Raw genomic sequence first — 27,153 nt, 5'->3', positions numbered from 1 at the left:
AATTTGTGGAGTACAAAGGTTCAGAAGAGGCTTTTAAATGCTCAGTAAAACCACCACTTTTCTCTCCCCTTCCCTAGGAGCTCAACACACTCAGACTACTCACTTCAGGGAAACACATACTCTGCAAGAACAGTGTATATAATTAATTTGAATTGCCATTAAAAGGAAAATTGTACAAAACAATGTTTTTTTTACATGATGAGAGGCCAGGGTGTCATCTCTCACTGTGTGCATGGCTGAAGGTTTAGGATCAAATGCAAATGGTGGATTGGCACATGGTGTAGGCCAGACAGCCAGGCAACTCCTCCATTCAACATGATCAGTGTTACAGTTTAAATCAGTGGAAAACCAGAGGTAAAGTTATGAATTTCACAATCTCTTTCTTGAACTCATCCATTTCTTTAAGTGCTGCCAGATGATGAAAAAGAATAAGTTAATCAACGCTACTCTTAATAACACTGCTCATGTTGAGTAAAACATCTTCAGCTTATAGTGAAAAAGTATTATTTCAAAGGACAGACTCGTGTGTACTAATAAAGTCTTCCTGAATGCACCATTTATCAAGCCTTACTCTTATTTTTTTGTAATATTGTCATAATTTGATGGACTTTTTCTGTAACTTTATTTATTTTACTTCACAGATTACTGAGCCAATAGGCCAGTGATATCAATCCACCTGACATCAAGTGAGAACAAAATCCTAGCATTAAAAATGAATTTTTGATAAATCACTCACTTGCAAGTAATGCTATTTATTTATCTCTTAGTCCCAAAACTGCAGAATCACCAAGTTTTTTTTTCTGAATTTTTTTTTTTTTTACATCAAGGTTGAATTCATATTGCAGGTGAGTTACTAAATTTTTCCTGAAGGCACAGGTCAGCCAAACCAGGCTGTGATCCTATTTCTGGGCACAGTTTAACAAACCAAACAGCACAGTGACTCAGTGAAATATTCCTTCTGAGAAGCCCCAGAAACAGGTCCCCTTAGCACAACAAAAAACTCTGTGGGTCAGGGGGAGGGCCCAGGGGGTGATGCTCACCTTAACATTTTAATGGTGTTTGCTCCCAGATCTGTGCTGCATTAATAGTGGGATATGAATTCCACCCCCAGAATAATTAAGGGTTACAGTTCAGGTCAGGCTCTACAGCAATTGCAAGCACTGAATGCTTGTTAGCACAGAAAAAAAATGTTTTTTAAAAGGCTTATTAGAATTTCTTCCCTAGAAACTTCTACAGCATGTCAATGTGGAATATAAAATGTGTAGTGATGGCTTTTGCTGTTGGTGGGATTATTGTGTTTTGTTTTTTTTTTTTTTAATTGTAACTAAAATACTCAGGAAAAAAAATTCTCCATTCCCTTTCTTTTTCTTATGCAAAACTGCAAAGGTTTTTTTGTTGTTGGCCAAAAAAGGCTTGGTTATGGCTTCACATTAGAAGGGTTACTCACACATGCAGAGATAAACATAGTCAGGGCTGGGTTTTCTTCAGTTCAAGACAAGATAAATTGGGATTTTTTGTCACTTTCAAGATGCATTGTATTTCGTACCTAGAATTGCTGTTTATCAAGGGCAAAATTATCACACATTCTGCTTAATTAGAAAACATGACTGAGTAAGCAATGTTTCACTGCACATTAAACAAATTACATTTTCTGAACTCCCATTTTTTTCCACATAGACCTTAAATGAATGTGTAAGAAAAAATATATTTCCTGTAAAACTTTTTATTTTATAATTGATTATATTTTCTGACACGGACAACTTTTTAATTGGAAACCACTTAACAAGCAATGTGAATAAATTATCTGGTAAAGGCAAATCTCCTGTGCTTATTCAGTAAGCATTATTTGTCACTTAGAAAGAGACATGTGCTTCTAAATTGTAGTGTTTAGTGTCACACAAGGTGCAGAGAATAACACTTTTTGGCAGCTGTTCCATTTAACCAGACATGCAGCAAAACCCATTCAGCAACATCTGAATTATATTTCAAGCACTTGCAACAAGTAGAAAAGTCACTTAGAAGCATAATTTCTGCACAGACTCACAGCTTCTGTTTTCTTAATGGTCATTGCTTCCACAATGCTTTTTTATCTCACTTGTAACTATTTTGGATGTACATGAAAGAGAGGAATAAGACCTTTGTGCTTTTCTAAAAGCTGAAATTTTGCTTCCCCTTCTCCAACCCTCATGCTCGTTCTTCACATAAATCTCATTCCATGGAAGTGAAATAGTTAATAAAGTACTCAGCCTCTAACTAAAGGAAAAGAACTGTTTCTCAGGAGAAACAGGCTCAGAGGATGTGCATGAGGAGAGGAGCCACATCCCTCACCCCTGAGCCTGCTCTGCCTTTTTGTCTTCTGTAGGAGATTTTCCTCCTTTCAGGATCAGGCCAGAGCACCTTAGGTTTAAGCACCAGTTGTTATTTCTGATGGATAACCAATCCACATGATTTCAACAACCTGCTGCTCTTTGTTTTCTAAGTCAGTTCTCTTTAAACAATTCTTTTGGTTATTTTAGCATGAAGAGAACAAACACTGAGGGAGAAGCATTTTAGAACTGTCTGGCATACCAGTATCTGTTGGAAGTAGAGTGCTAGAAATATTTACTTCCTCCTCTTCCCTAGAGGGATGCTCAGCTTCTACTGGGAAAAGCAACTCAATAATATTCTGTCTTAAAGAACTTTTCTACATCTAATAAGTAGCCAGATCTAATAAAAAATTATTCATAACCTGAAAACCAAAATTATACATCCAACAGTAGGCAATGTCTAAATCCATATCTAAAAGTGTACAAACATACTGACTCAATCAAGAATTACAAAGAAGCCCAAAGTGAAGAGTCAAAAAATCATAAAAACAAACCAACAAAAAAGCATCTAAGCCTTGTCACATGGAAAAAAAAAAATCCAGCAGTTTCTAAGATCAAACTACCACATACAGCAAGAGCTATAGGGATCCCATACCATGAAGAATAATTCCAACACTCATTCTACAGAGTAGAAATGCCTCAAGGAAGATCCCATAATGTCTTGTCTAAGAACTCAAAGAGAACATCAATTCTCACTCATGACATTAACCCATAAAAGTCTGTACAGCAGCCTAGCCCATCAGTCAGCCACCTCAGGATGTGGCCTGCCAGATTCATCAGCAAGAAATTCCTGGTAGAGTTTATATTCAACTCTACTGTTTTCTAAACATCAGAAACTGAATTCTGTAAAATTATTGCTTCCTAGAAACTGACAGATAAACAGAACAATCTTCATAGAATGATAACTTCCAACATGAATAAACCCCACAATAGGATTTCATTACTTCAGCTAGCAATGCAATTGCTTTGAAGAATACACTTAAAATTTTCTTCCTGACATAATGATGACTTTTGACAAACAAAGATAGTCCTTGAAGAAAATATAACTATTATCAAACGTGTCTTGAAAAAACTAGCTGTACATTATCACACTGCAGTATGAAAATTCAGCTCTCCCTAGCAACATGTTCCTGTCTGGCATCCATCACCAGACACAGCAACTTCTGTGAAAGAGCATTAATTACTGGTTAAACTATTAAACATATAACTTTACTGATTTTGTAATTACCTTGTGCTGCAAATGCTTTGCAAGAGAAGTGCCATCAATCTTACTCTCTAGCTTTGCATAAACCAATGTATGCAAATGGAACCAGAGCATGAAATGCAAACCACTCAGTAAGTTCTAGGCTTGTAGATAACCTGATCTGCATGTGTAACTTCCAAATCACTGGATCTATGACTCAAAAATGTTTAGTGATATTAGCACAAAGATGACAATTCCTGAGCTCAAGAGGAAGAAAAGCATTTTGCAATACTTGCAGCTATGATACTATCTGCTACACTCAAAGGCATTTTCTACCAAAGACAAAATCAAATCATGGCTAGAAATAATTATTCAAAATCACATTACTGAGGTCATCTCTCAAGGGCTGAGGAAAACTGAGCATGATATCTTTGATGCAAATATTATTTTAAGTCTTTCTTCCAGAAATTATTTTATATTTTTTAGGGGAACTGATATATGATTTATTTCCACCACCATCTGTTTTTCAACCTAAATTAAATGCTATGGTACACAGTGCTACATTTTTTAATAGTCCTGAATTTTTAGACTATTGGTTTGTTAGGCAAAAGATAATTTTTTCCTCCAATACAACTTTGTCCAATTCAGATAGATAAGTATTTTCACTTGATTGTTTTCTGTTAGTCATGGTTGTACATCATCACTTCTATTGCACTGGGCTCTGAGATCTCAGATCCTTACAGACTCAGAGTGGATGAAGAACCTGAAGACTGGAAAATAAAAAGGGTGGTACCCATTTCCAGAAAGACAGAAATTGAAGAGGTCATGACTTATAGATCCATTAATACAATCATTCATTTTTTTAAAAGAACTGGAAAGAATAATCAGACTCTCTCTTGAAGGGACAGTTTTATTTCATATATATCATTCGGGAACTGAAAACTGAACTAAGCACATACTCATTAAATATTCTGGTGACATCAAACTAGGACTCTGTGTGTCATAGAAGATGGGATTTATCTAAATTTATCCTGACAAACTGGTAAAAAATAGGATGACATTCACTGAAGATGTACAAGATGCTAAATACAGACAGGAGTAAGCAATAAAATGAGTCTAGAGAAGTCGGGATGAATGACTCAAGATGATATCACCAGTGAATATGTCACTTTTTTGCAGAAAAGGCAAAGAACACTGTGGGTACAGACTACAAAAATCCTTTTTCTCTGCTCAGCATGAGTGAAATGTCCAGCTGGACTTCAGTGTCCATTTTAGTGCACTTCAAATGGACAGAGACCAAACAAGTTCAGATGTTACTGACATGATGCATTTATGGTATGAACACAAAATGAGAAACAGGACTGGAAAAAAAATTTTTCATGTTAATCTAAAAAAGGAGCACTGTAAAACACAGGATAATAATATCAAAATATGCAAACTATTGTTTTAAAAGAGGGTGTTTTTTTTTAAAAAAAATATCTACTTTCCAAGTCTATGGGACTTAATATGGTTTAAACTTCAGTAAGGAAGATTCAAGACATAAAATTAAAACACAGATAAAAGGAGGTTCAGTTTGCTACTTTCTACTTGTTCATTGTGTCATTTCTGACACAGTCCAGGGAAATATTTTAGAGAACATTTTCCTAACTGATGTCTTTGATAGTTCTCTCAAAACAAGATGCTTAAAAATGTTACACATTAAATGTGTAATAACGAGTAAGTCTCTTTTTCCAGACTCTATTCAGATGCTATGCAAAGCACTGAATGCAGGCTGTAGCTTACAGAGCTTATTACAAGTTCCTGGTTTAAGATTTCTGCCAAAAATATTTAAAAAAAAAAAATGTAATATTTTGCATAAAAATTATGTTTTAAAGTGATGTTTTATAATAGCTTTTTGTTCTTGTTTTAGCAGCATTGCTAAATTTCCCAAGGGAGATCACAGAAGATCCAGATGCTGAGGAAACACACTGAATGGATAAACACACTCAGGCCAGAGATCCAGTCTGAAAGTGGGATGAGTTGTGTAGCATTCCCTCAGGGAAGCTGACATGACAATCCCAGAGGAAACTCCTTCAGTTTTCTCTTATCATCTCCTTTTAACATTAAGCTGCAGAAGTTACACTTAGACTTACAAGGCAATGCAAAAGCAACAACAAAGATAAGAGCATTCTTTTTGTGCTAAATAAATCAACGTATAAATAAAGTTGAAGGAAAACAATGTTGCTTTTTTTGAAAGCTTTCTTTAAGGAAAGAAAGTCCTTTATGGTACATGGAACATAATGAAGAATTCTTTAAAATGTGTTAAATTGACATTTTTTGAACATGTATGGTCTGCTGAACTCTGCAGCTGATAGCAATTTTAATACAAACAAGTGCAAATTCAGGGTGAAGTGGATGCACGTTTATGAAATGGTTGACTGCCAGCTGTATACAAACACTTTGCAGAACTGGATTGGAAAATATGAAACTTTTCCATCTTCATACATAAGTGAGCACACAAAGCCCTGCTAGAAAAGATTATCAAAGATTTAAAATTACACAATCAATTATTTCAAGCCCAGACATCAAGGTTCATCTATAATTTAACGTTTAACACAAGTTCTCTGCTGCCAAGACTTCAGTGGTTTTGTAGGGTTTTTTTTTGGTTTGTTTTCCTTTAATCATTTCACCTCTTTCTCTGTAGGGAAATGCAGAATCTCATAGTCTGTGTCACAGAAATAAACACCCTGCAACTCTGGGAAACAGGTTTACTGTGGCATGTAATTAACTACTGCTAATAGGGAGGAAAACACATATGGTGACACCAGTTTAACTTTAGAGAGAGGAATGGTATAAATATTTACCACATCCAGTCAGTATGCTATGAAACAATTTCCCATAATTTTGCTTTTCTTTGACTCTATTTACCATATCAAACACATGGTTAAAATTATTTTCACACACCCAGATAATTAATTGATTAGTGTGGCACTGTTTTTCAAATAAACTGGTTTTGAATTTCAAATACCTGCCCTTTGCTCCTTAAAAATAAAGGTCCTCTAGTCTGAAGCCATTTCTTGGGTAGCTCTAAACATGTGGAGAGGGCCAACAGGGGTCCAAGGAACCCCCACAGAGCCACAGGCTGTTGCAAGGAAGCTACTTGAGGTAAAACACGATTTAGCAAAGCATTTAAACTTAAGAGTACTTCACTGAGTCAGGGTATCAGGACCATAATTAAATTACTGCAATTAGGAGTGGATTCATTTGGAACTAGTAAGTACCTATTTGCAAGGGTATCTATAAAACGAAGAAGGTGAAGTGAAAATTTTTATTTATCATTCTTTTCCATCATAGGAAATGTAAATTTTTGTCAGCTCTTAAAGGATATTATGTTGCATGGGTTAAGAGACAGAACTCTGACAAAGGGACATGAATTAAATTCTAAAATTGCGTTATAGTATTATGTGTGTCTTTGGTGTTTTGAGCTCTTTTTTGTATGGTGAGAAGGAAACGATTCCTTAGATCTACACTGGTAAAGACAACTATCATAGCCCTACATTACTTCAATACTTTATTAACTCTAATACTTTAGCTAACTATAGTGAAATAAAACTTACCTTAAAAATCAAATCCTTTTTCCCATAACGGAGCTCCTTCAGTTGGGCTTGGATCTTTTTTGACTGAAAGTAAGGATAAGAAAATCAGGTGGGTTTTTAAATTTATCTTATTTTCATTATTTTTAAGATCAAAAAAGAAAAAAGTAGCAAGTTCTGACACCAACAGAAACTAAATCAGCTTTAAAATTTAGAAAGGAAGTCAATTTTATATATGCCATGGATGTACAATAAACATCTAGATAGCTATATATACTTTTCACAAGCACACCCAAACTTTATTTTATTTGTGTAAAACTTGAGCTTGCAGCCCATTTTTTAATACATTTGAGTACACAGAAATGAGTAGAGATGAGAATGCTTCAGGAACATTTACCACAGATGTGTAATGCAAGATCTATAATAGAACCTCTGTACAAAAGGCTTTGATGCAAACTTCTTTTTGGTTGGTTAGATTGAGAATAGAAGAGCCTTACCTCTTCTGCATGAATACCACAAAGCTTGTTTCCTGACAGGAGTTTGTTTTTGAGGCTTTTGTTCTGAGAGAGGGGAAAAAAAAAATAGAGTTTTATTACTGAGTTTCTGAAATATTAGGGAATCCTTTAAATATTTGATCATACTGGTTTTATTTTATACATGGACAACACCTTAAAGTGTGTAGCACCAGCAAAGACAGATAAGAAACAAGACAGATACCTCATGGCACAATATCCTCCCTTACAGAATTCTAAAAGGCTATAACTTTGTATCAAAACCTGCTTTCCTAAGAACAGGATTGCACATAGAAACCTTCTGGCTACTGAAAGCAATTTAGAGGTAAAAAATGGGAAAAAAAACCTAAAACAAACCAACCTCAAATCCTTACCCAGTTTCAACTGTATAGCTCAATATGATTTTCAGTAAATCACTCTAGCAACTGAGTAACAGGTCCAGGATCTCACCATTTGGCCATAATGATTATATTCATGAGTTCTTTTTTTGCTAAATATCATCATTTAAAACTGCAAGTAATCAAAAACTTTAGGTTTACTACCTCATAGCATTTTGCCCACTCAATATGGTTTTTGATGCAGGAGTTTTAAATCTATTTCTTCTCATTTTCAGGGAAAATCATAAATCTTGATAAAATGAAATATCAAGGGTCTGGTAATTTTTTCTGTGCTCCTCACTCATATTATCCCATAATTGACAGTCAAGGGTAAAGATTGCTCTGCAGTGTGGACATATTCCAAAACTGTTCAGAAATATTCGATAAGCAGATCTTCAAGTGCAAAGGAACTGAAATTCCAGTCAAAGCCTCTTTACACCACTTTAAAATATGAAGATACGACATCATTCCACACTTTTCACTGTTGCTATCTATCATGCACCAACACACACTACTGCAGAGACAATAAACCTTTTCCAGCTGTTTGACACAGGCACCCACAGCTCTGTAATGCAACAAAAAAGGAATAGGGATGTTACTTTGAATTAGAAAACCTGGATTTTGTCTCACAAAAAGTGATTTGCAAAGGGCTGAGTGTGTGAGAAGGCAGAACAAATGTTGCTCTCCCAAGTCCCACCATTGATTATTTCTTCTTCTTTATTTGAAAATTATGTTGCAGCTCATCACAGAGCAGCAACCACAGGAGATACAAAGAACCAGACAAATGGCTCTGCACAAAAGGAATCAGGTAGGAGACAGAAGATGAACAAAGATAAACCAAACAGATACCAAAGCAATGCCCTACACTCAGCATGTCTGCTGCTCACCAGGGGCTCATCTGAAGAGCAATGTACTGTGAACACACAGGAGATGTGACTGGTTTCACATAAAAGAGAAGTGTCACCTCTTGGGGTGATGGTCAAACAGATGTGCCAAAGGCACTACTGCATTAGGGAGTTGCACTTAATTAACCCAGGAAGTCAAGTCATCACTTTGTTTGGACTAAATAGCTTCATTACCTCCAGTCCCCTACAGCCTGGCAGTGGAGGGTTTAAGTAACAGGCTCTATCCACATTTCAGAACCAAAGAAAGAATGAATTGTAATCTTTACATTTTTACTCACTTTTCTTTTTTGCCATGTATAAACTACTATAAGGAATACTTCCATTAATACAGTAACAGTTCACAAGTAACCTCTACATGTGCTGTTTTGAGGAGGCCCTGCAGTAACCAGAATGTGAAGGCTTCCACCTCCAAAGGACACACACAGTACGAGGTCACAATTTCCACATCTTGTGCCAAAGCAGCCTGACAAAAGTATGTAGTTCAGAAACAAAACCTGGTGCAAATATTTCAAGTTAGGAGATGGACTCTGTGTTGAAGATTCAGCAAGCTCAACAGAATTTACCTGTCCTGTCTCATTATCCAGTCTGCTAGCAACAAGAAGCCCAGGGTTATCAGAATCCAGGTGAAAGAGTCATGATTTAATCCACACTTCATAATGTTTTAGAAATGAGAGCAAGCATTATAGGTTACAGTTATCAAGAGCATAATAAGTAGGAGCTTGTCAGAGGTAGATGACAATTTCTTGCTTACCATTTGAGTGATTCTACATTACTTAGCAAATCACATGTCACTGACAAATATAGCTTAGCATCCCAATTAATAATGATTATTTTCTATAGCAGAATGTGAAGTATACCAGTAAGAGCATCTGAAGTAGAACCAAGCCTGATTAGATTTGGATTCTGAGTTAAATGCTTTTAAATGAAGAGTCTGATCAGGTACATAATCTGTAAGTTTGCTAGAAAGGAACTACTTAAAATCAGATCAATTAATCAGGGAGATTTTTAGGTTAAAAATGCTTATGAAGTAAGAAGACAGGTTCTGACTTCTAAGTCTTACAAAAGGACTCAAGGTGATGTCTTATTTTCCTAGCAAGGAGGATACTATTATATTCAAACTAAATAGGTATTTTAATGTCTTTTAAAATCTTGGGAAGCCTGTAGCACAAACTCCTAGCATGTCATTAAGCTAAGTTACTTCAGCTTCTAGCTCTTCATTTACTAAATCTTTTAGCTCATTTCCAATAATGGTTTCAGTGCTTCCCTAAATACAGGCACAGAAAACTGTTTTCAGTGGGTGCCATACGTTCAAGTATCTTGTTGTCTCTTCCCACACAGTCAATTCTTGCTGTCCTGGTACCTCCTCTTAAGAAACAGCACCACATGTGAGCACAGCATCTATCAGTGTCCTCTAAAGAAGTGAGAACTCTCAATGACAGCCTGTCAGATTTGTCAATGTATTCGTCACAGAGCTTCCATACTAAAAATAAAAAGCTTTCTCCCTCGTTCCTAAACCGATTTGTCAGTTTGTCCCTGTGCTGTTTTGTGGATTTTTTTTTTTTCATTTGTTTTCTTTTCCTCTTACATTGACATAATATTCACATATTTTAAGTTCTGATTTTCTTTTCAATATGTGAGTCCAGGCTTAAAAGCATCTGAATTCACTGTAGGAATATAGACAGTAACCTTATATTTTGGTTGCCTAAAGATCACCCACTGATATAAAAGCACAGAGAAGAAGGAGTAGCATCACAATTACTTTGCCTGTGTGCTTTTGGTACTTGCAATGAAAAAAAAATATTGCTTGTTGTCTAGAGGGGTATGTATTCCTAACTTTTAAAAATAATCCCTTTACTTCTGTCACCTCTTTACTTGAATTAAGGGCAAGTATCTGGCCAGAATAGTCACCAAACATCTGAAGAGATGTACCCATGTTATGACAAAAAGCAGCATTCCCTACCTACCATGATAGACCAAGCACATCATCTCTTAAGAGGAGAGGAAGAGAGGGAAATAATATACAGAGATATATGACTACCTTAGCATTCTCAGAAAACAGTCACCAAAATGTTGATGGTCCTTTCTTTTAGTTTTTTAAATAATTTTACTAACTTTTATCTCAACAAAATTCTGGTTTCCTTCACTCTTCTCCCTGCAATATATCAAAACACACATAAAATATCAAAACATAAAGATGGAAAGGTATGGCAGTGGTTTTTTTAGTATTTTTTATTTTAATTCCTAGCTCCCTGTTAGAAAACTTAAACAAAGACTTAATAAGAAAAGCACAGACTAAAATTTAAAAGCTCAAAAGAAGCACTTTTGCTGTTGCATTTTTAGTTCCTTTTCGGCAAACTCATTTTATTATAGTCATTAATTATATAGCTACATATTACATTTTTTACAATATCCCATCCTCATTTAGCATGCACAAAACACACCTCATGAGGCAAGAGTCACGGTTTATAGACATTGTTAAATGTGACAAACTACCCCAGAGTCCAGTTTAAAGGGGTTTATTATCAATGTAAATCCAAAGTTATGTGGATCAGCATTTACCTCATGTAGCACACACACACACATATATATATATATATATATATATATTCTACTTACAGAAAGGTAAAATTTTCCACTGATGTAAAAAGTACAAATTTTCACATCATTTCTTAAGTTAGGTCATACCTTAATTCTGGCCACACAAATGAGTACTTTAATAGTCCTACATTTATGTTTCATAATTCAAAATATATGTATTGCCTACAAGCAATAGCATCAGGATCTCAACCTGGGAGGAACAAACCATACAATTTAGACTTCATCAGTACAAAACAAATTTGGTTTGCCTGCTAGCCTTTGAAAGAATGAGGACACAAAGCATGTTAAAGGAAGAAAATCACTTTCTCTCTCAGAAAACGATTCCCAGCAATCAACATCAATTCAGACATTTTATCTGAGGTCTGACAGGGGTTGTTTGCTGTATACAAGATAAATTTGGCTCTGCTTTCCCTTGATTAATAGTGCAAATCAAAGTATGCTAAGGCCCTGATCATCATTGGAACATTTCTCTGTTACGGGCATTCTGCTGAAAAAAGTCCCAACATAAACCCAAGAATGACAAAAAGCCCTGGACTATGCTCAGCAGGAGTGTCAGGGCCAATTGCCAAGATGAACTGTTTTCCATCTCCTGTTAAAATAAGAGAGTTTGCTGCACCCTTAGGAGGAAACTCAGAAGGGAATCAAAATCAAATATCTGGACTTATCTGATAACACAATGTACCAGTACCCATTTTGCTTTGGATACTAGCTGTGTATTTCACAATGATCAAAATTATTTTATATAGAATGAACCAGTGCAACTGCTTTAATCCTATCAGGGTTGGCTCAGCCCTTCATCTTTCTGAGACAGATGAATTGAGTTTCCTGCACTCAACTGTGTGAGGTTTTTCAGAAAAGATCTGAAGAACTGCATTTCTACATTTACTTTATGGCCAGCAAAGACATTGTGGCTTTTTGTAGGAGGAGGAGTTTTTGCCTTGATATTCTTGAGGATGTTTGAGTTTCTTATCCCTACAGTTTTTCAGTGGTCAGGTCTGCTGAAGATCTGAAGGACTCTGCCCCATCAGAGTATTTTAGTGCTGACAATGCATATATGAACTGCAAGATTTCTACACATCTGAATTTAAGCTCAGAAAACACCCTTGTCCTTTTAGCTCTGAATTTCTGGGAAAATTCCACATTCATCAGGTACCTCTTCTGTTTGAGCTTCTAGCAAGAGTTTTGCTTGGGGTGCCTCAGGATAGAGGTAAAATTCTTCAGAGGGACACTGTTTCCATGAATCCCCAGGCATGCAGGGGAAGGAAAACACAGTGTTCCAGTGAGCTGAGCACAAATTTTGGTTGCTTAGTCAAGAAGTGTTGTGTCCATGATTTCTTCCAATAATTTGTGCACCGGGGAAGCACACAGAGAAAAGCAAGATCAGAGTCAGAAATATACCTAGGATCATGGAGAAAAATAGGTTCTGTTGGTATCCCATCATATATGCACAGCAATAACCCAACTTTATACGAAAGTCTCCACTCTAGCAAGCAATTCCTTATGTCTGAGACACAGTATTTCCTGCAGTTGTGCCCCACGTGTAAAAGTGAAATGCAACACCACTATCTTTTATCTGGGCTTTAGCAGCCATCTAACATTTCCCTGATGACCATGCTGATAACGTCAGGCACCTGCTTCTGTATGCACCACTGTATGCTGCTCAAGAACTGTCTCATGTGAAGTTTGTTGCTGGTGGCCTCTACCACTCTGCATCACCTCCAAATCCCTCTGCTAAAATTTTGGTTTATTTTGCACTAGTGAAGCAGCATGAGGCTGCCTGAAGACATCTCTACAACCGTGGTTTTGCTGCATCATAACACGGTTGCTATAACAATGACAGCACAATCTTACATGAGCAAGAGTAAGGAAATACAGAATAAAAACAACTCTCACAAAAAGAAAAGGATGCATTTGAGTGGTTGGGGTTCTTTGGTTATTTTTTGTTTGTTTTTTCCCCTTAATGTCTTCATCTAAATGTAAACAGAAGAAGGTAAATATATATTCACATATATATAGTCATAGTAAGCTAACACATTGCAGCTTGTTGGACTGGATCCATTGTAGGCACTAAATCTTTTGTCATGTTCCCACCTGCTCATGAAAAAAATCTTGGAACTATAATACAGAAAAAAATGTAGCACATATCAAGATTTGACTCCACCCTAATTGTGGAATAGATTGGGGTGTAAATATGAGCCTGACTGCCATTCAAAGGGGAACAGCTGCTTAGAGGCAATCAGAAGTCTTTCCCTAGGTAAAAGATGCACTTCATCAGTTGCATAACAATAGTGCTATGCAAATACAGAGGAATTCTTCATGCATATGAACCTTCCTCAGAATCATTTCACATAGTTCAACTTTTTAATGCTTCCACAAATAAATTCTAAACGCTGACTTTTTCATAAAAGCTCATCCCTACCAAAATTAATGGTTTAAGTGGGATTTGTGTCTCTAAAGCAAAATCATTGATAGGTTGCATTGAAAATGTTTAATGTTAATATTTATGACTTAAGAGGGAGGTTTAATTCACACTCCAGTTGCCACCAGTTTGCATTGCTCCATAGCAATTTTGCAGACCAAAGTCCAGTCACCCATAGGTCCTTATCTCTTCTTGTGCCTGAGACTTGATTCACAACACAGGTAAGCATGAGGGTATCAGACTAAGGTGAGACTGTTCTCCCCTGCCCAAGATGAAGTGCTGAAATGCTCTTCAAAAGCAGCTGGATTTTATATGCCATCCACTCGTGTTAGCCCCTCTCTAACCATTAGCATTCTGAGAAGGATTAGAGAACTGCTGCCGTGCTTTAAATCTTAACTCATTCTGTAAAAATGATAAAGATGCTGATTTTCCACAGAAGTCTTTTCTATTAAAAATGTGCTATAGGGTCTAAGGAATCAAGTCACTTTAGAAATCAATTATTCATGATTGTTATTAGAAATAGTTGTGCTCTGAATTAAAGAGAAATTCCTAATATTGTTAACTCAGTCACCAGCTATCCCTCAGCCCCTCAGATTCTCTCTTCTTCAGGTGAAAACATGGCTGAAAAGCTCTTTAAAAATTCTAATCAAATTGGAGACACTACTTTTAGTAATGGCTACTAAATTTAAACTATGTGCACTGCATTTAAAGATGTGGGGGTTGTTTTTCAACCCTTTTAGACTGTGTGTCTCTAAGTTGCAATAGGTTTTGCTTCACAGCTCTTATCTAAGGTAATATTTATTTCCCAACCAGTACTCATAACTAGCATCACTTGGACCATGATGCCTCCTCAGAATACAGAATTCTTTAATGGGGAATGGTCATTTAGGAGTTATCCCCATTTCTTCTGTTTGCCAGGTGGAATTTACAGGTTTCACTATGACCTGTAGGCAGTTTGTCTCTCCCTTTATCACCCCCACATGCCAGAAAAAGAAAATAAAATCACGCTATCATAACCCCTCTTGAGTGGGAAGGGCCCCATAAGGATCATTGAATCCAATTCTCTGCTCTTTGCAGGACTATTTAACACTAAACTATATAACTAAGAGTGTCATCCAGACACTTCTTGAACTCTGCCTAGCTTGGTGCCATGTCCACCAGTGTGTTTGTTCCACTGACTGACCCTCTGAAGAACCTTTTCCTGATGTCCAGCATGAACTTGTCTGATGCAGCTTCATTCCATTGCTAGAGTTTGCAAATATGCAACTACAGAAAAAAAAATTGTTCCTTTTTTAGGAAAAATTCCTATTATTTTTGATAGTGTTAGGATGCAGTACCATATGATGGTATACACAATCTTTTCTGTACCTGTCTAAATAATTCAATCTGGGGAAAGAGCCTCTCAATCTCTCATCACTCAAGCAGTGGATTTTTATGTTACAGCAGTGAATCAGTGTATTCTTTTTTCCCAGGTTTTTTTTCTTTTGGATTGCGAAGGGTTGGGGACATTAATTTTTCTTATCTCTGAGTAAGATAGCTCATGATGGGAAAATGATACAAAATATATTTAATAAACCAATTTTATTTTCAATTACACCTTTCCAGTCATTTCAACAGGACTTTGTTATGGGAAAGCAAATGCCTGTTCTAATTCTTTCCATGTAAGATACTCTAATTAAAAACAGAGCAGAGTATTAAATACAGAATCCCATTTCACAGAATTTATATCTGAAAAGAGGGGTAATTGCCTATGCTACACAGGATTATCTAGAGAAGAAACCTGACAATTCTTTCATCTTTCCCTGTGGTAGAAGTGGCTGAGCACCCTGGGGATGGCCTGTGGGATCAATAAAGCAGAACACCTTGTAAGGTAGATGTTAGCCTGAAGCTCCTTCTTTTCATTTGTTCAACATTTGTGAACAGAATGGTGAAATGCTGGTGCTGCAGCAAGATGCAGCTTAAAAAAATAAAGCTCAGTGACAGCTCAATTAAAGCAAGATGACAGAGAGGGAAATAGTATGCTGAATGTGAATAAACATGTAAATAAAAATAATCTACATATAAAGTGTGTTGTTGATTTTCAAAAAAACAAGCTCCTCTATGAGTAGAAGAGCACAGGGTCATACTGGTTACATTCTGTTCTACAACTTCACTTTTTCTGCTGTACCAACAGCAGGGGACGAAATGCTGCATTAAGCATATATCAGATCCACGCACATTTGCATCCCAGAATTGTCAACATCTGTCTTAAAACATAAATGGCATAGTTATGAAAGGAGAAGGGCAGGAGATGACTAAGGAATACATTTATGCTGCTCCCTGTGGAGTCGTATCACTCAGGTTTGCTTTAATATTAATAGGCTCTGCTTCCTGAACTGGGTATTTGTTGTTCTTGGTCAATATATTTAATTTTTTAGTGGAACTTTTGCCAGTGTGATCTGCAGACATCTAAAATATACTTCAGCTGTTTTGAAGAAACTACCACAGTACTTTCAGTCAGGAAGCAGATATCCCTAGGGCAGCTTTACTGGATTGATTTACATACTAAATGTATTTCTACCACGCTGTGCTCATTCAATATACTGAGAGATAAGTACCTACATAATAGGTACAAGATAATAATAGGTACCTTCTTCTTGCTTCTGCCCTGGTACGCTGTATTCCCAGTTACAGAATAAAAAAATATTTCCCAAAGTACAATAATTTTCACGTTAGGTTGTTTCAGCACTTTCTAAAATATTACTTCAAGTTCACACGTTCCATGCAGACATTATCACCAATGCTACAGGGTTTGGAAGGCAGAACTTTTGCAAGATCAGAGTTTATATCAGAAGGCAATGCAAGGCTGGGTCCAGCTTTGGAAGAGTTGAAGCAGAAATGAGTTCACCTTCTCTTACACCTTGTTAAGCAAATCCTGGTAGCCATTTACCACCATCAGTATGTGGGTAACAAAACCATAAGGCACAACCACGTGTCTTCAAAACATTGGGAATACAACCTAAACACCATCCACTGTCCTACTGTATGAGCTGCAGGCAACAACACAAACTCTAGTGATGTCTGAAGCTGGCAGGATGAGAGATCTTCAGCCCTGAAGAGGCTGGGTTGCATTAGCAGGGAGACTGCTCTGTCTGTAAGCAGCGTGGAGTAAATCAGTAAAAGCTCAATAAAGCAAATGTGGGCAAAGAACTATGCACAGGCATTAGGGGTAACTCTTACTCTACTGGCACAGAACTCTAATCAAGTCCTCATTAATCTTTAATCATTTCTAAAAGTCATTTAGCAAGATGAATAGAAGTCAGGAGGAGGATCTAATTCACAGGACCTGACTGATGGCTTTTGAGTCATTAATGCTATTTCTTCAGGAATCATTGACCTACCCATGACAGTCAACTTAGCTTTTTAGTCCAGGATCCCTCCTCTTGGGAAGGGAGGAAGAAAGGAATACATCCAAATTTAAACTGAGATATTTTTCTATGTTACTGAGAAGTATTTTCTCCTATTTAAGTTCAATACAGCGATGTAAGATACAGATACTCTGTACTGGGATACTAAGGGTTCTTATAAAAAAAATTAAAATTCCTCCAACTACAGCTTAAAGTTCTTTGGTTTCTGAGAGTAACTGACATTTATCTATAAACTAATTAAATATTTTCAGAAAAAAACCAAAACTTCAATCACCATTTCTTAGTACTTATACAAGAGCCTTATAAATTAAGAGGACACAGGACATCCTTTTAAAAACATTTGGAACAGATCATCTGGCTGGTCATCTGCTAATAAATTCTGACAAGAAAATCTTGTTTTCATTAATGCTATCATGAAGGTGGACTTGAGTGAATACGTAAAAGTTAAGGGAAGGTTTCAGTTAGACTTGTGTGGGAATCATGCCATAAAATGCTAAGAATTCAATATTACAAAATAAGCATTTTCTAACTAATTTTTAAAAAAATTTTATGTGGTAATGCAAAGTTGTTTGAAATTATTCTCAACAAACATTTCTGGGTAGATAAACTACCTCATTTTTTTTCATTACAGAATTCTGAATTACTGTAAAAATGACAAAGCCCCAGAACTTTAAAGTATCAAGGCATATGTGCTGTTTTCCACTCTGAGTCTCTGCCCAATGAGCTGTAACATTTGGCAAAGACAGAACTCTATAATTTGGCAGTGAACTGTGCCTAGAAAAAACAAGCATGTGCTTCCTCTTTTAGAAAAATGCATTATTGGTGCTTGCTATATCTTTTAAAATACACTGAAAAGTAAGGATGCATTAAAAAGAAGTCTTTTCCTCTCTAGCCAGACTGTTAGTCTTTACTATTATCTCCTAGCATCCTGCTTTTGTGCACATTCCAAATGTCATCTATTATTGATAATGTTCTCTAACAGCTGCATTTATGTGCAAGCTACAAAAAGTAATCTGCCTCAAAGTACTGGGGCCATTTACCGTATTTAAATGTAAAAAAATAAAAATGAAAAAACAAAACAAAACATAATTCTTTATTAACTTCACATTTTGTTTCATATCATATCTGCAACAAAAAAGTTTCGGACTGCTTGATACCAAATCTTTCTGCAAGGCTATTTTTATAAATTAGGTCATAATCCATTCAGTTCTAGTTACTATCAGCATTCTATGTCAGAACCTCAGCCATGTGTTCAGCTATTTTGTTTAATTAACATTCCTAAACCAGCATCTTGCCTTTCTTTGCCATAGTTTCACCTTCCCAAAGCAGAGGAAAAATGGCAGAATATATTTCATTCTGATCTATTTTACCTGTCCTTTGACCATCTTTGATGGGTCTTGATAAGACTGAAAACCTTAAATTTTTAGGGAAACTTCCAAAATAAAAATACAATGTCCAATTGAGTAGCTTTTATTTCCTGAGTGTACAGGTTAGCTGAGTGTTTATGTGAAAAAGTGTCTAGATTTTCCCCTGAGATTGTTGTTTCCAGCCCTTCCCCCTTACTTCAGATATCCAAATGAAAGCCACTTGGAAAGCCTGGCAAAACCTAATAACTGAAAATATTCAAATCAATGGAAACCATAGGATTTACTGACTGTTCACTTCCTGACACCTGCCAGTATCTGTAATGTAGAACTAGGGAACTACTTCAACGCCAGGTAGCAAGGAAAAGACTTTGCTCTTTCAAGGTCTGACTTTGAAAGTTAAGAAAGTTGTTAAGAAAGTTGTTAAGAAAGTTGTTAAGAAAGTTGTTAAAATCTTCTCTGAAGAAGTCTGAAAGGTATTGCATGGTTTTACATTTGTCCTTGAATGGCATAACATGTTAAAATATTTAGCACACAAAGCACACTTTGCTAAACAATACAGTCATTAAAACAATGTTATTCTCTTACCTTCTGGGCTAGAGATACCTCTGTGTTTTAAGCACAGGAGAGTGGTTTGCAGATGGAAACTTTCTGGAAGTCTGTTATTCCTTACTTTAATCATTGCAGAAAAATGCAAATGTCAATACTTCACTCAACATTTTACTTAACTCAATAGTTTGATAAATGATATTTACAAAATCAGTTTGGTTGTTTTTTGTAGCTTAAGTGCTCTGCACATTGCAAATGTATTTTTAGGACTGGAAGCAGTCTATGAGAAACAGAAGCTTGCCATTTTCTAGATTTATGTACTGCACATTGGAAATATATTTTTAGGACTGGAAACAGTCTTTATGAGAAGCAGAGGCTTGCCATTTTCTAGATTTATGATCTTTGTTATTTTGCTGGATAGAATACAGGCATATTAATCACAATAGCCATCATCTTGATATTGATTCAACTAAACCTTCACAGGACCTTTTGTTCTAAAAATAGAACAAAACAAAAAAAATCTGAGGAATAAGAGACAGATCTTCACTTCTTTCCTCTCTCTCTATCAAAGCCACCAAAAATGAATATGCATAAGGATATGCTCCTTCTCCTTGAAATTATCATGATGCAAATTATTTTGCTGAATGTGATAACTAATGTATAAAATTACATGAGAATTAATGCCTAGTTGCCCTTTCTCTGTAACTCTTCTGGATTCAGAAGAAAGGAAAATACTAAATGCTGGATGGACTGGAACAACTGAAGCTTAGGTCTGGAGAACTATCTCAAATACTTCAAAAACCTCATCTGCTGGGACCAAAATGTTGCACATTCCAAAATAAAAAGAAGGTAAATCTATCCAAAGACCAGGAAAAGAAGAAGAGAACTAGGAAAACAAGAGACTAAGCCAGGGAGTTTATCGTTTGAGCACCGCATCAGTATGTGCAGTATCAGTCATGAGCTAAACAAATCCCCTGTCCCCAGACATCAGTTAGCAGTGCTAGCTAACATCATCAAGTACATGCTGACACAATAAGTGATGACAAAAGCTATGTATAAAGCAAAACAAAAATGTAAGACCAAAAGGAGGGGAGAGAATGTAATTAACTGGTCTGTCAGGTGATTTAAGAAGAGCACGCACCATGTCCATCGTTCCTGTGTAGAGCCTTGAATTAAAAAAACACTGAAATTTTCATGCTTCTGCATGAAATTTCCAACTCAGGCTGAGATTTCAGCTTGGGGAGCTGGTGAACACAGCTACAATAATAGAGAAAATTGTAGCATTCTCCCAGCATCAAAGCCATTGTAATATCACAATCCTAAAGCAGTCTGCTGAGTAAAGCACCAGGAAATACAGCAAAGCAAAAAAACCACATTATTTATCCCTACAATATGTTAAGAAAACCCACGTGCACATACAGAAGCAAAAGAACTGAATGATACCTCTTCTACAAAGGCAGTGAGAGAGAAATGATGCAGAACAGCCCAGTACTGCTCACTGCCCCCACAAGAGACAAAAGGCCAAGTGTGTGCTCATTAGGTGGAAATTCTGGAGTGACATGAAAACAGCAAAATATGCTTGTAAGAATTAAAAAAAAAAAACCAACAAAAAACCAAACAAAAAAGTAATAAGCACAAAACCAGTGCAAGAGATCCGTATTTTCTTCAGTATGGATCCAAATAATGCTGTAAAGTTGGTAGTTCTGAAGCGAACTGCGCCGAGTTAACGCTAAGAACGTCAGGCAACACGTGCTGTGTTTTGCAGCACTGGATACAAGTTACAGACAAGTCACACACAAAAAGCTGTAACTACACTTTAAATACCGAAATTCTTGTTAATATTCTCTGTCTCTCTGCACATATTCGCATATGACAAACACAGTGCTTCTGGGCAGGTCTCATTCAGCCGCTCACCTTTACCTCACAAAATGGAAACTGTCCTGTGGCATCTCGCTGAGATGGTGGAAGATCTAAGTTCGGCCTCTTCCTACATGACTGCAGAGCCAACGGCCACTGACACGATTTAGGCCCAGTCAGTAGCACCCATGACTCCCCTCACGCACCCCCGGGGAGCCCCACTGTGGTACAGACAATCCTAAAGCATCATTAATGGAGACAAGGACAGGGAGGTCTGCACTCTCCAGTCATGGTCACCACCAAAGGACACAGAATGAGCTTGGGGAGAAAAGGAGATTAATCTATCAGAATAGGGGAAAGAGAAAACATGACCAGTTCTTAAATACCGTCCCCCCACCTTTCCCTTCTCCCCGGGGCCTGAGTCGCTTCAGTGCCGCTGCCCCTCAGCACACGGGACGGGCAGGTGGGATTCAGGGTCAGATCCCCACACGGTGTTTCTGCTGATCCTTCCTCAGGAGGAGGACTCCTCACAGCCTTCCCCCACTCCAACATGGGGTCCCTCTCACAGGTGAGTCCTTCAGGAACCCTTCCAACATGAGTCCCTTCCTCAGGCACAGACTGTTCCAGCCCGGGCTGCCCGCAGAGCCATGGCTGCTTTGGGAACAGTCACCTCCTGTGCCACGGGGTCCTTCATGGCTGCCGATCCACATCTGCCCCTCTCTAATCCTTCATGGGATGCAGATCCCCCCATCTGCCCTGTCCTGGTCCTTGGTGGACTGCTCCACCATGCTTCTCCGTGGGCTGTGCGGGGACAGCTGCCATCTCACCGTGGGCTGTGGGGACATCTCTGCTCAGGCATCTCCTCCTCCTCCTTAGTCACTGACCTTGGCATCTCTGCTCTCCACCACTGCTCTCACCTCCCCCTCTTCTGTGTCCTGCATTTTCATTTTTTCAGTTTCATTTTCTTCTTTAACGTTACTGACAGAGGAGCATCCAGCTTCCCATATCTGCTTGGTCTTGACCAGAGGTGGGACCAGAATTGGAGCTGGGGGAGCTTCCAGCAGCTTCTCACAGGAGCCATTCCCCTGTACCCACCCTGCTTGCAAACCCCACCCTGCTGCACTAACCCAAAGCACCCCCACACCCATCTTTTCTAAGGGGTGCTCTAATCCTGCAATTTTTTGCGTTTTAGAATGGAAGAAAAAGGATAGATATGTTAATCCCTTCTATAAAAGTTTTATTATAAAATATATAAATATTCAGGACACTTATTCCATACTTCATATTTCCATGCTTATTAGAGTTCTCTTTTTTATCTTAGGTGAAACAGTGTTAATAAGTTTGGACAAGAACATAAATTTGACAGTCAGCAGATTTCCCATTAATACTTGTCTTGGAAAAGAAAGGATGTAAAAATGTAATTTACCCAATCCAATGATATCAAATACAATATTGGTATGTCAGTCATAGCAGGCAATCTAAGTAATGCATCTGCCCAGAAATTTAATAACTTTTATGCTCATATACTTTTCAGAACTATCTTTGAGATCTGGTTCTAGGTCACAGAAGGTGTGCTTCACATGAATGCTTCTTAAAGGTGCAGCTGACCACATACACTATTTAAAAGTGGTTTGGTTTTGTCTGCAAAATATATTTTCATATTTCTGAATGCAGCTGGATTATCAGAGGAGCAATCTTTTAATAAACTTACTGCTCAACAGATGCATGTCTTGGAATCCATAATTATTTCTCAAAATCCAAACCCCACATCGATGATAAAGCCTTTTCATTCCAAATTCCCACAAGTAATAGATTTAAATTCATAGATTCATAGACTGATTTCTGGCAAATATGAGTAACTATGCTTTAAAATACTAAGAGCCAAGACATGACACAAATATCATGTAGACAATTAAATCTGCCCCTTCTGATAGGGCCTGAAAGTAGAAGAGCAATACAGCTGAAGATTTGATTAGTGGTTTATTTAAATTAGCAGGTATAAATATTTGTTTTAGACTGATACTTGTAAAACAAAAAGCCCAGCTTCTGAGATTATAAAAACAAACAAAGAAACAAGAAAACCACAACCAAAACCAACCAACCATGGAAAGCAGAAGCTAAACATTTACTTTAGGAATCACAAAATAAATGCATTCCTACACTTAATAAATTTTCCTTAAGATTTCTATAAAACTAAAAGACTGCAGCCCCTATAAAATGCACACATTCCTGTCTCTAAAGCAACTACCAAACAGCATTAGCTTTCTTTTTTAAGTAAATAGTCTTGAATTCTCTCCAAAAAAATATAGTTTTGCTTATAAGCTTGCAAAGACTACCAGTACTTCTAACATTATATGTAATCAAACTTAGAAAGAAATCTGAATTAGATCTGGATATATACTCCGTAAATCATCACTAACAATGAAAGAGGAAAAATGCCAAAGGTTGGGGCAAAGTTATGTTTTCATTTCCTTCCTTTTAACATTTGCAGGAGTACTTCTAGTTACATTAGAAAGAGCAGAATAACTTAAGGAAAAGAAGTGGGCTGTTTAATGATTGAAAATAATTAATTTAATATTACTGGTTGTCACATTGAGCTTAAACCACGATGACAATTGAGTATTTTTTATGACAACTTCAGAGGACATGGAGTAACAATGTAACCCATTGTATGCAAAGTCCTCTGAGTTCATGGAATGCAAGTAAGTTGGAGATTTACCCACATTTGATCTTCTTGTAGAATTAAAACAGATTGAGAACATTGTAAAAAAGAATAAAAAATGGATTTCATAGCAAGAATCAAGTGCTGTGATTACTAGGAGCTCTTCAAGGGAGATCCTTCATTTTTTGAGCCTAAGTGACAAATGTCAGTAATCAATAGCAGTACTTGTGATGATGAAATCAACATCTTACCATCTCTTTCTTTATGAGCCATGAAAATTTTATTATTAAATGTTCTTTTATTATTTTATCTAGGGAGAAAAATCGATAGCATCTACTCAAGATTTTGAACTATCAATTTACTTCTTTTAACCACACATACCATCATTACTTTTAAGTGGCCTTTCCACTAGGTAATTTTAACATCTTGGTACTAAAAGCAAACTTTTCCACTTGTCTGCATAACATGAATAAATTAAATCAGCACTTTTCCTGTTTGGCAAAATTTACAGTAGCTTCAGGGAATTATAAAATGCCATCAATGCTTTAAGTTCTCTGGAGTTTGGCTCTGAGCTACCTTGCCCTTGAGATCTGTGATGCTGGAAAACACTGATTTGGGTAACACTAAGGTTCACAACACTCTGTACAAGTTCAAAGATTTTACTATAGGTTTCATGCTACCCCTGTTGCCTGGTGAAGCTGTTATTGAGACCTGTGTGTGCAAAGGGAGAATACAGATCTTTTAAACTTAACTGTTGAAGATAATTCTTAGACTTTATGCTTTTCTGCCTTTTTGAAATAAGATATAGTGAAGGAACCACTGGGTCTTTCTGTTCTTAACACTTAGTTTCAAACAACATGGTCATACCTGCATAAAAATATGTTATGCAGAATATGTTATCAGAAGCTGTTTCTGTGCTCTTCTTATCATTCACCTTTTCCTGGACAGTTACCCAATCTTTTATACTTGTGGATATTTTCTTCTGCAATATAGAACCAATGCAGTACCCAGAGAAGGACCAGGACTTTACCCAATCATCTTATCAAGGGGGACAAGCTTTTATACTTAGAAAAGAAAAAAAAGTTAGTTTTACCTGTAGAGTATGGAGAGAGAAATAAAATGTCCTTTACTTTTTTTACCTTTAAGGAAAAGTACCAACATACAGTCTCAAAGCCTTGAAATTTAATTTCTTTACTAAGGAAAGTTTATTGCTGGTTTTTTTTTTTTCCATCATAATTCAATCCAATTCGACTGAATTCCCCCTTCCGGGCATGAAATTCCCAATAGATCACATAAGACTTTAAACTGCTGTGACTTTACCTTTTATTAGTGCAGCTAAGCACAAAGAGAATGGAGAAAATTCTGTTTTAGGATGATTTACTTGACACTAAGGCTATAAGCAAAATTTATACATGAACAGAGCAAAAGTATTGCTTACAAGGTAGTTATTTAAAACTATTCTTCTTAGCAAAAAGAACACATACTACTGAGCTACATTCAAATTTATTTTCCACTCATGGTTTACTTTGTATAGTCAATTCTACTATATGTCTTTTATGCAATTCACATCTTCTAAGTTCTGCCACAGCCTAAACAGCAAAGAAATATAGGGCTTGATACAAACCACTGGATCAACATGATAAATACATGGGATTTTATCTGTAAAGATATTAACATGCCCTAATGGAACTATACACAGAGATACTGTGCAAGGCTTTGCCCAAAGATAATATGACAAGCTAGACAGTTTTATCTAATCAAATGTAATTAAATGGCTTAAATAAGAGCAAGACTTCCTTTTATGCATGCTTCTAAGTCTAATGTGAGGCAACAGTAGCATCTAGGTGATGAACCTGAGTAACATTTCTGTAGAGAATTTCCACCATTTACTGATCTTTGGGCAAAGTCAGGAAAAATTCCTGACTCATTTATCTCAAGGAAATTGCACTTTAATAAACACGATCAAACCTACCATGCTGCTTTAGCTACATTTTTAGAGTAATTTTTGCATAATCTTCCACAAGTGAAGTATGACTGGCAGGGTAGAAGTGAACTGCCCAGCCTCTTAACAGGCCACCTCCAAACCCCAAAATTCTCAAAGTAATTTATACATATCTTTTAGCCTATATTTTTGCCAAGGTCCTTAGATCCTCATGTACTTCTGAATTTCCAGACCTCTTGGTTTCTTTGCCAAAAAGGAACACTTCTCAAAAAAAAAGAGCTTATCTGTTCCCATTCAATCCCTTATTAGACTACATGAACACAATCCACACAATGTTACAGCTGGAAGTCCAATAGATTTTTTTCTGATATTGCAGGAAGCACTTAGAGACCCCTAAAAAAGATAGGCTTTGTAGACACATAATCCCTATGTGATTCATCTGGCACCTTTTCCCTCCACACCAGGGACTATTTTTGTTGTTGACTGTTTTTTTCCAAAGCCTTGAATAGCCTCAAAATTGCCTTTCTGTACAATGTCCTCTCCTTATAGGCTACATCCCAGCTGCTGCATTCATTCAGAGGACTGTTGTTGTCTATTTCTATCTCTGAATTGCAAAGCTGAATAGCAGTAGGGCACAGACTGAAAGAACAGAGCTAAATAGGGAATTATTTTGACAGTCATGGAAGAGCCTAGGAATGCAAAATTCACAGCTTGCCAGTGAAAGCTGAGGCTCAATGTGATATTTGAAAGGACAAAAGGAGCTGTGAAAGGAATTCCATTTTCTTTACCTGTCTCTATACATCTGTATGCAGACAGCACTTCTTTAAAATACATGCAAAATGCTTTAAATTATGTAAATGTATAGCATATTCAACCTTACAAAACATTTTTAAAAGCATACTTCATATTCAGCAATTGAAGGCAGGACGTAGAGCACACAATTTTTCCACAAAATCATGCTCTTTAAATGCAGCCAAATCTTTGTCAAAATATTATGTTCTTATGGAAACCCTCAAAACGAATACTAAAATTCCAGAAAAACTGATATTTATGGATTTATTTCTAGGAAACTGGCAAATATAGTTTAAAAGTTTGATAGAAAGTCATTAGGCAGATACAGGTATTGGTTCCTTTTCCATGCACTAACTGGTGCACAGGACTAAGCAATGCTCTCAAAACAAATTTTTCTTAAGGAAAGTTTAATTCATTAAGCCAAGGACAGAATTCTGGAACTTCTGGTTTCCAGGTAAAACAAAACAAAACAAACAAGAAACCATATATGATGTTCATAATGAAAGTAAAGAAATATTTCTGCTTTGCATGGAAAGCTAACACAAGAATTTCCTAGTTAAGTAGTATGAGTTTCTGGTGTTTTCCATACAGTAAGCTACGTGTGACTCAAACTTGGAGTTTTCCATTATAGTAAAGAAACACTGTAAA

At 36.7% G+C, this 27,153-nt stretch overlaps 1 protein-coding gene across 1 annotated transcript in view; it reads right to left on the bottom strand.

Annotated features, from left to right (window-relative positions):
* Window positions 1-27,153, bottom strand: part of LUZP2 (leucine zipper protein 2) — a 126,511-nt gene that overhangs the window by 30,651 nt on the left and 68,707 nt on the right. Inside the window, exons 6-7 of the mRNA XM_071762120.1 lie at window positions 7,619-7,681; window positions 7,146-7,208 (exon numbers count right to left, since the gene is read on the bottom strand). Coding sequence (XP_071618221.1) covers window positions 7,146-7,208; window positions 7,619-7,681 — 126 coding nt within the window. The remainder of the gene's footprint in view (window positions 1-7,145; window positions 7,209-7,618; window positions 7,682-27,153) is intronic.

Source organism: Heliangelus exortis, chromosome 18 (assembly GCF_036169615.1).
Source record: "Heliangelus exortis chromosome 18, bHelExo1.hap1, whole genome shotgun sequence".
Classification (NCBI taxonomy): Eukaryota; Metazoa; Chordata; class Aves; order Apodiformes; family Trochilidae; genus Heliangelus; species Heliangelus exortis.
Note: the sequence above shows the minus strand (reverse complement) of the source record. Positions and strands in the feature narration are given on the sequence as shown.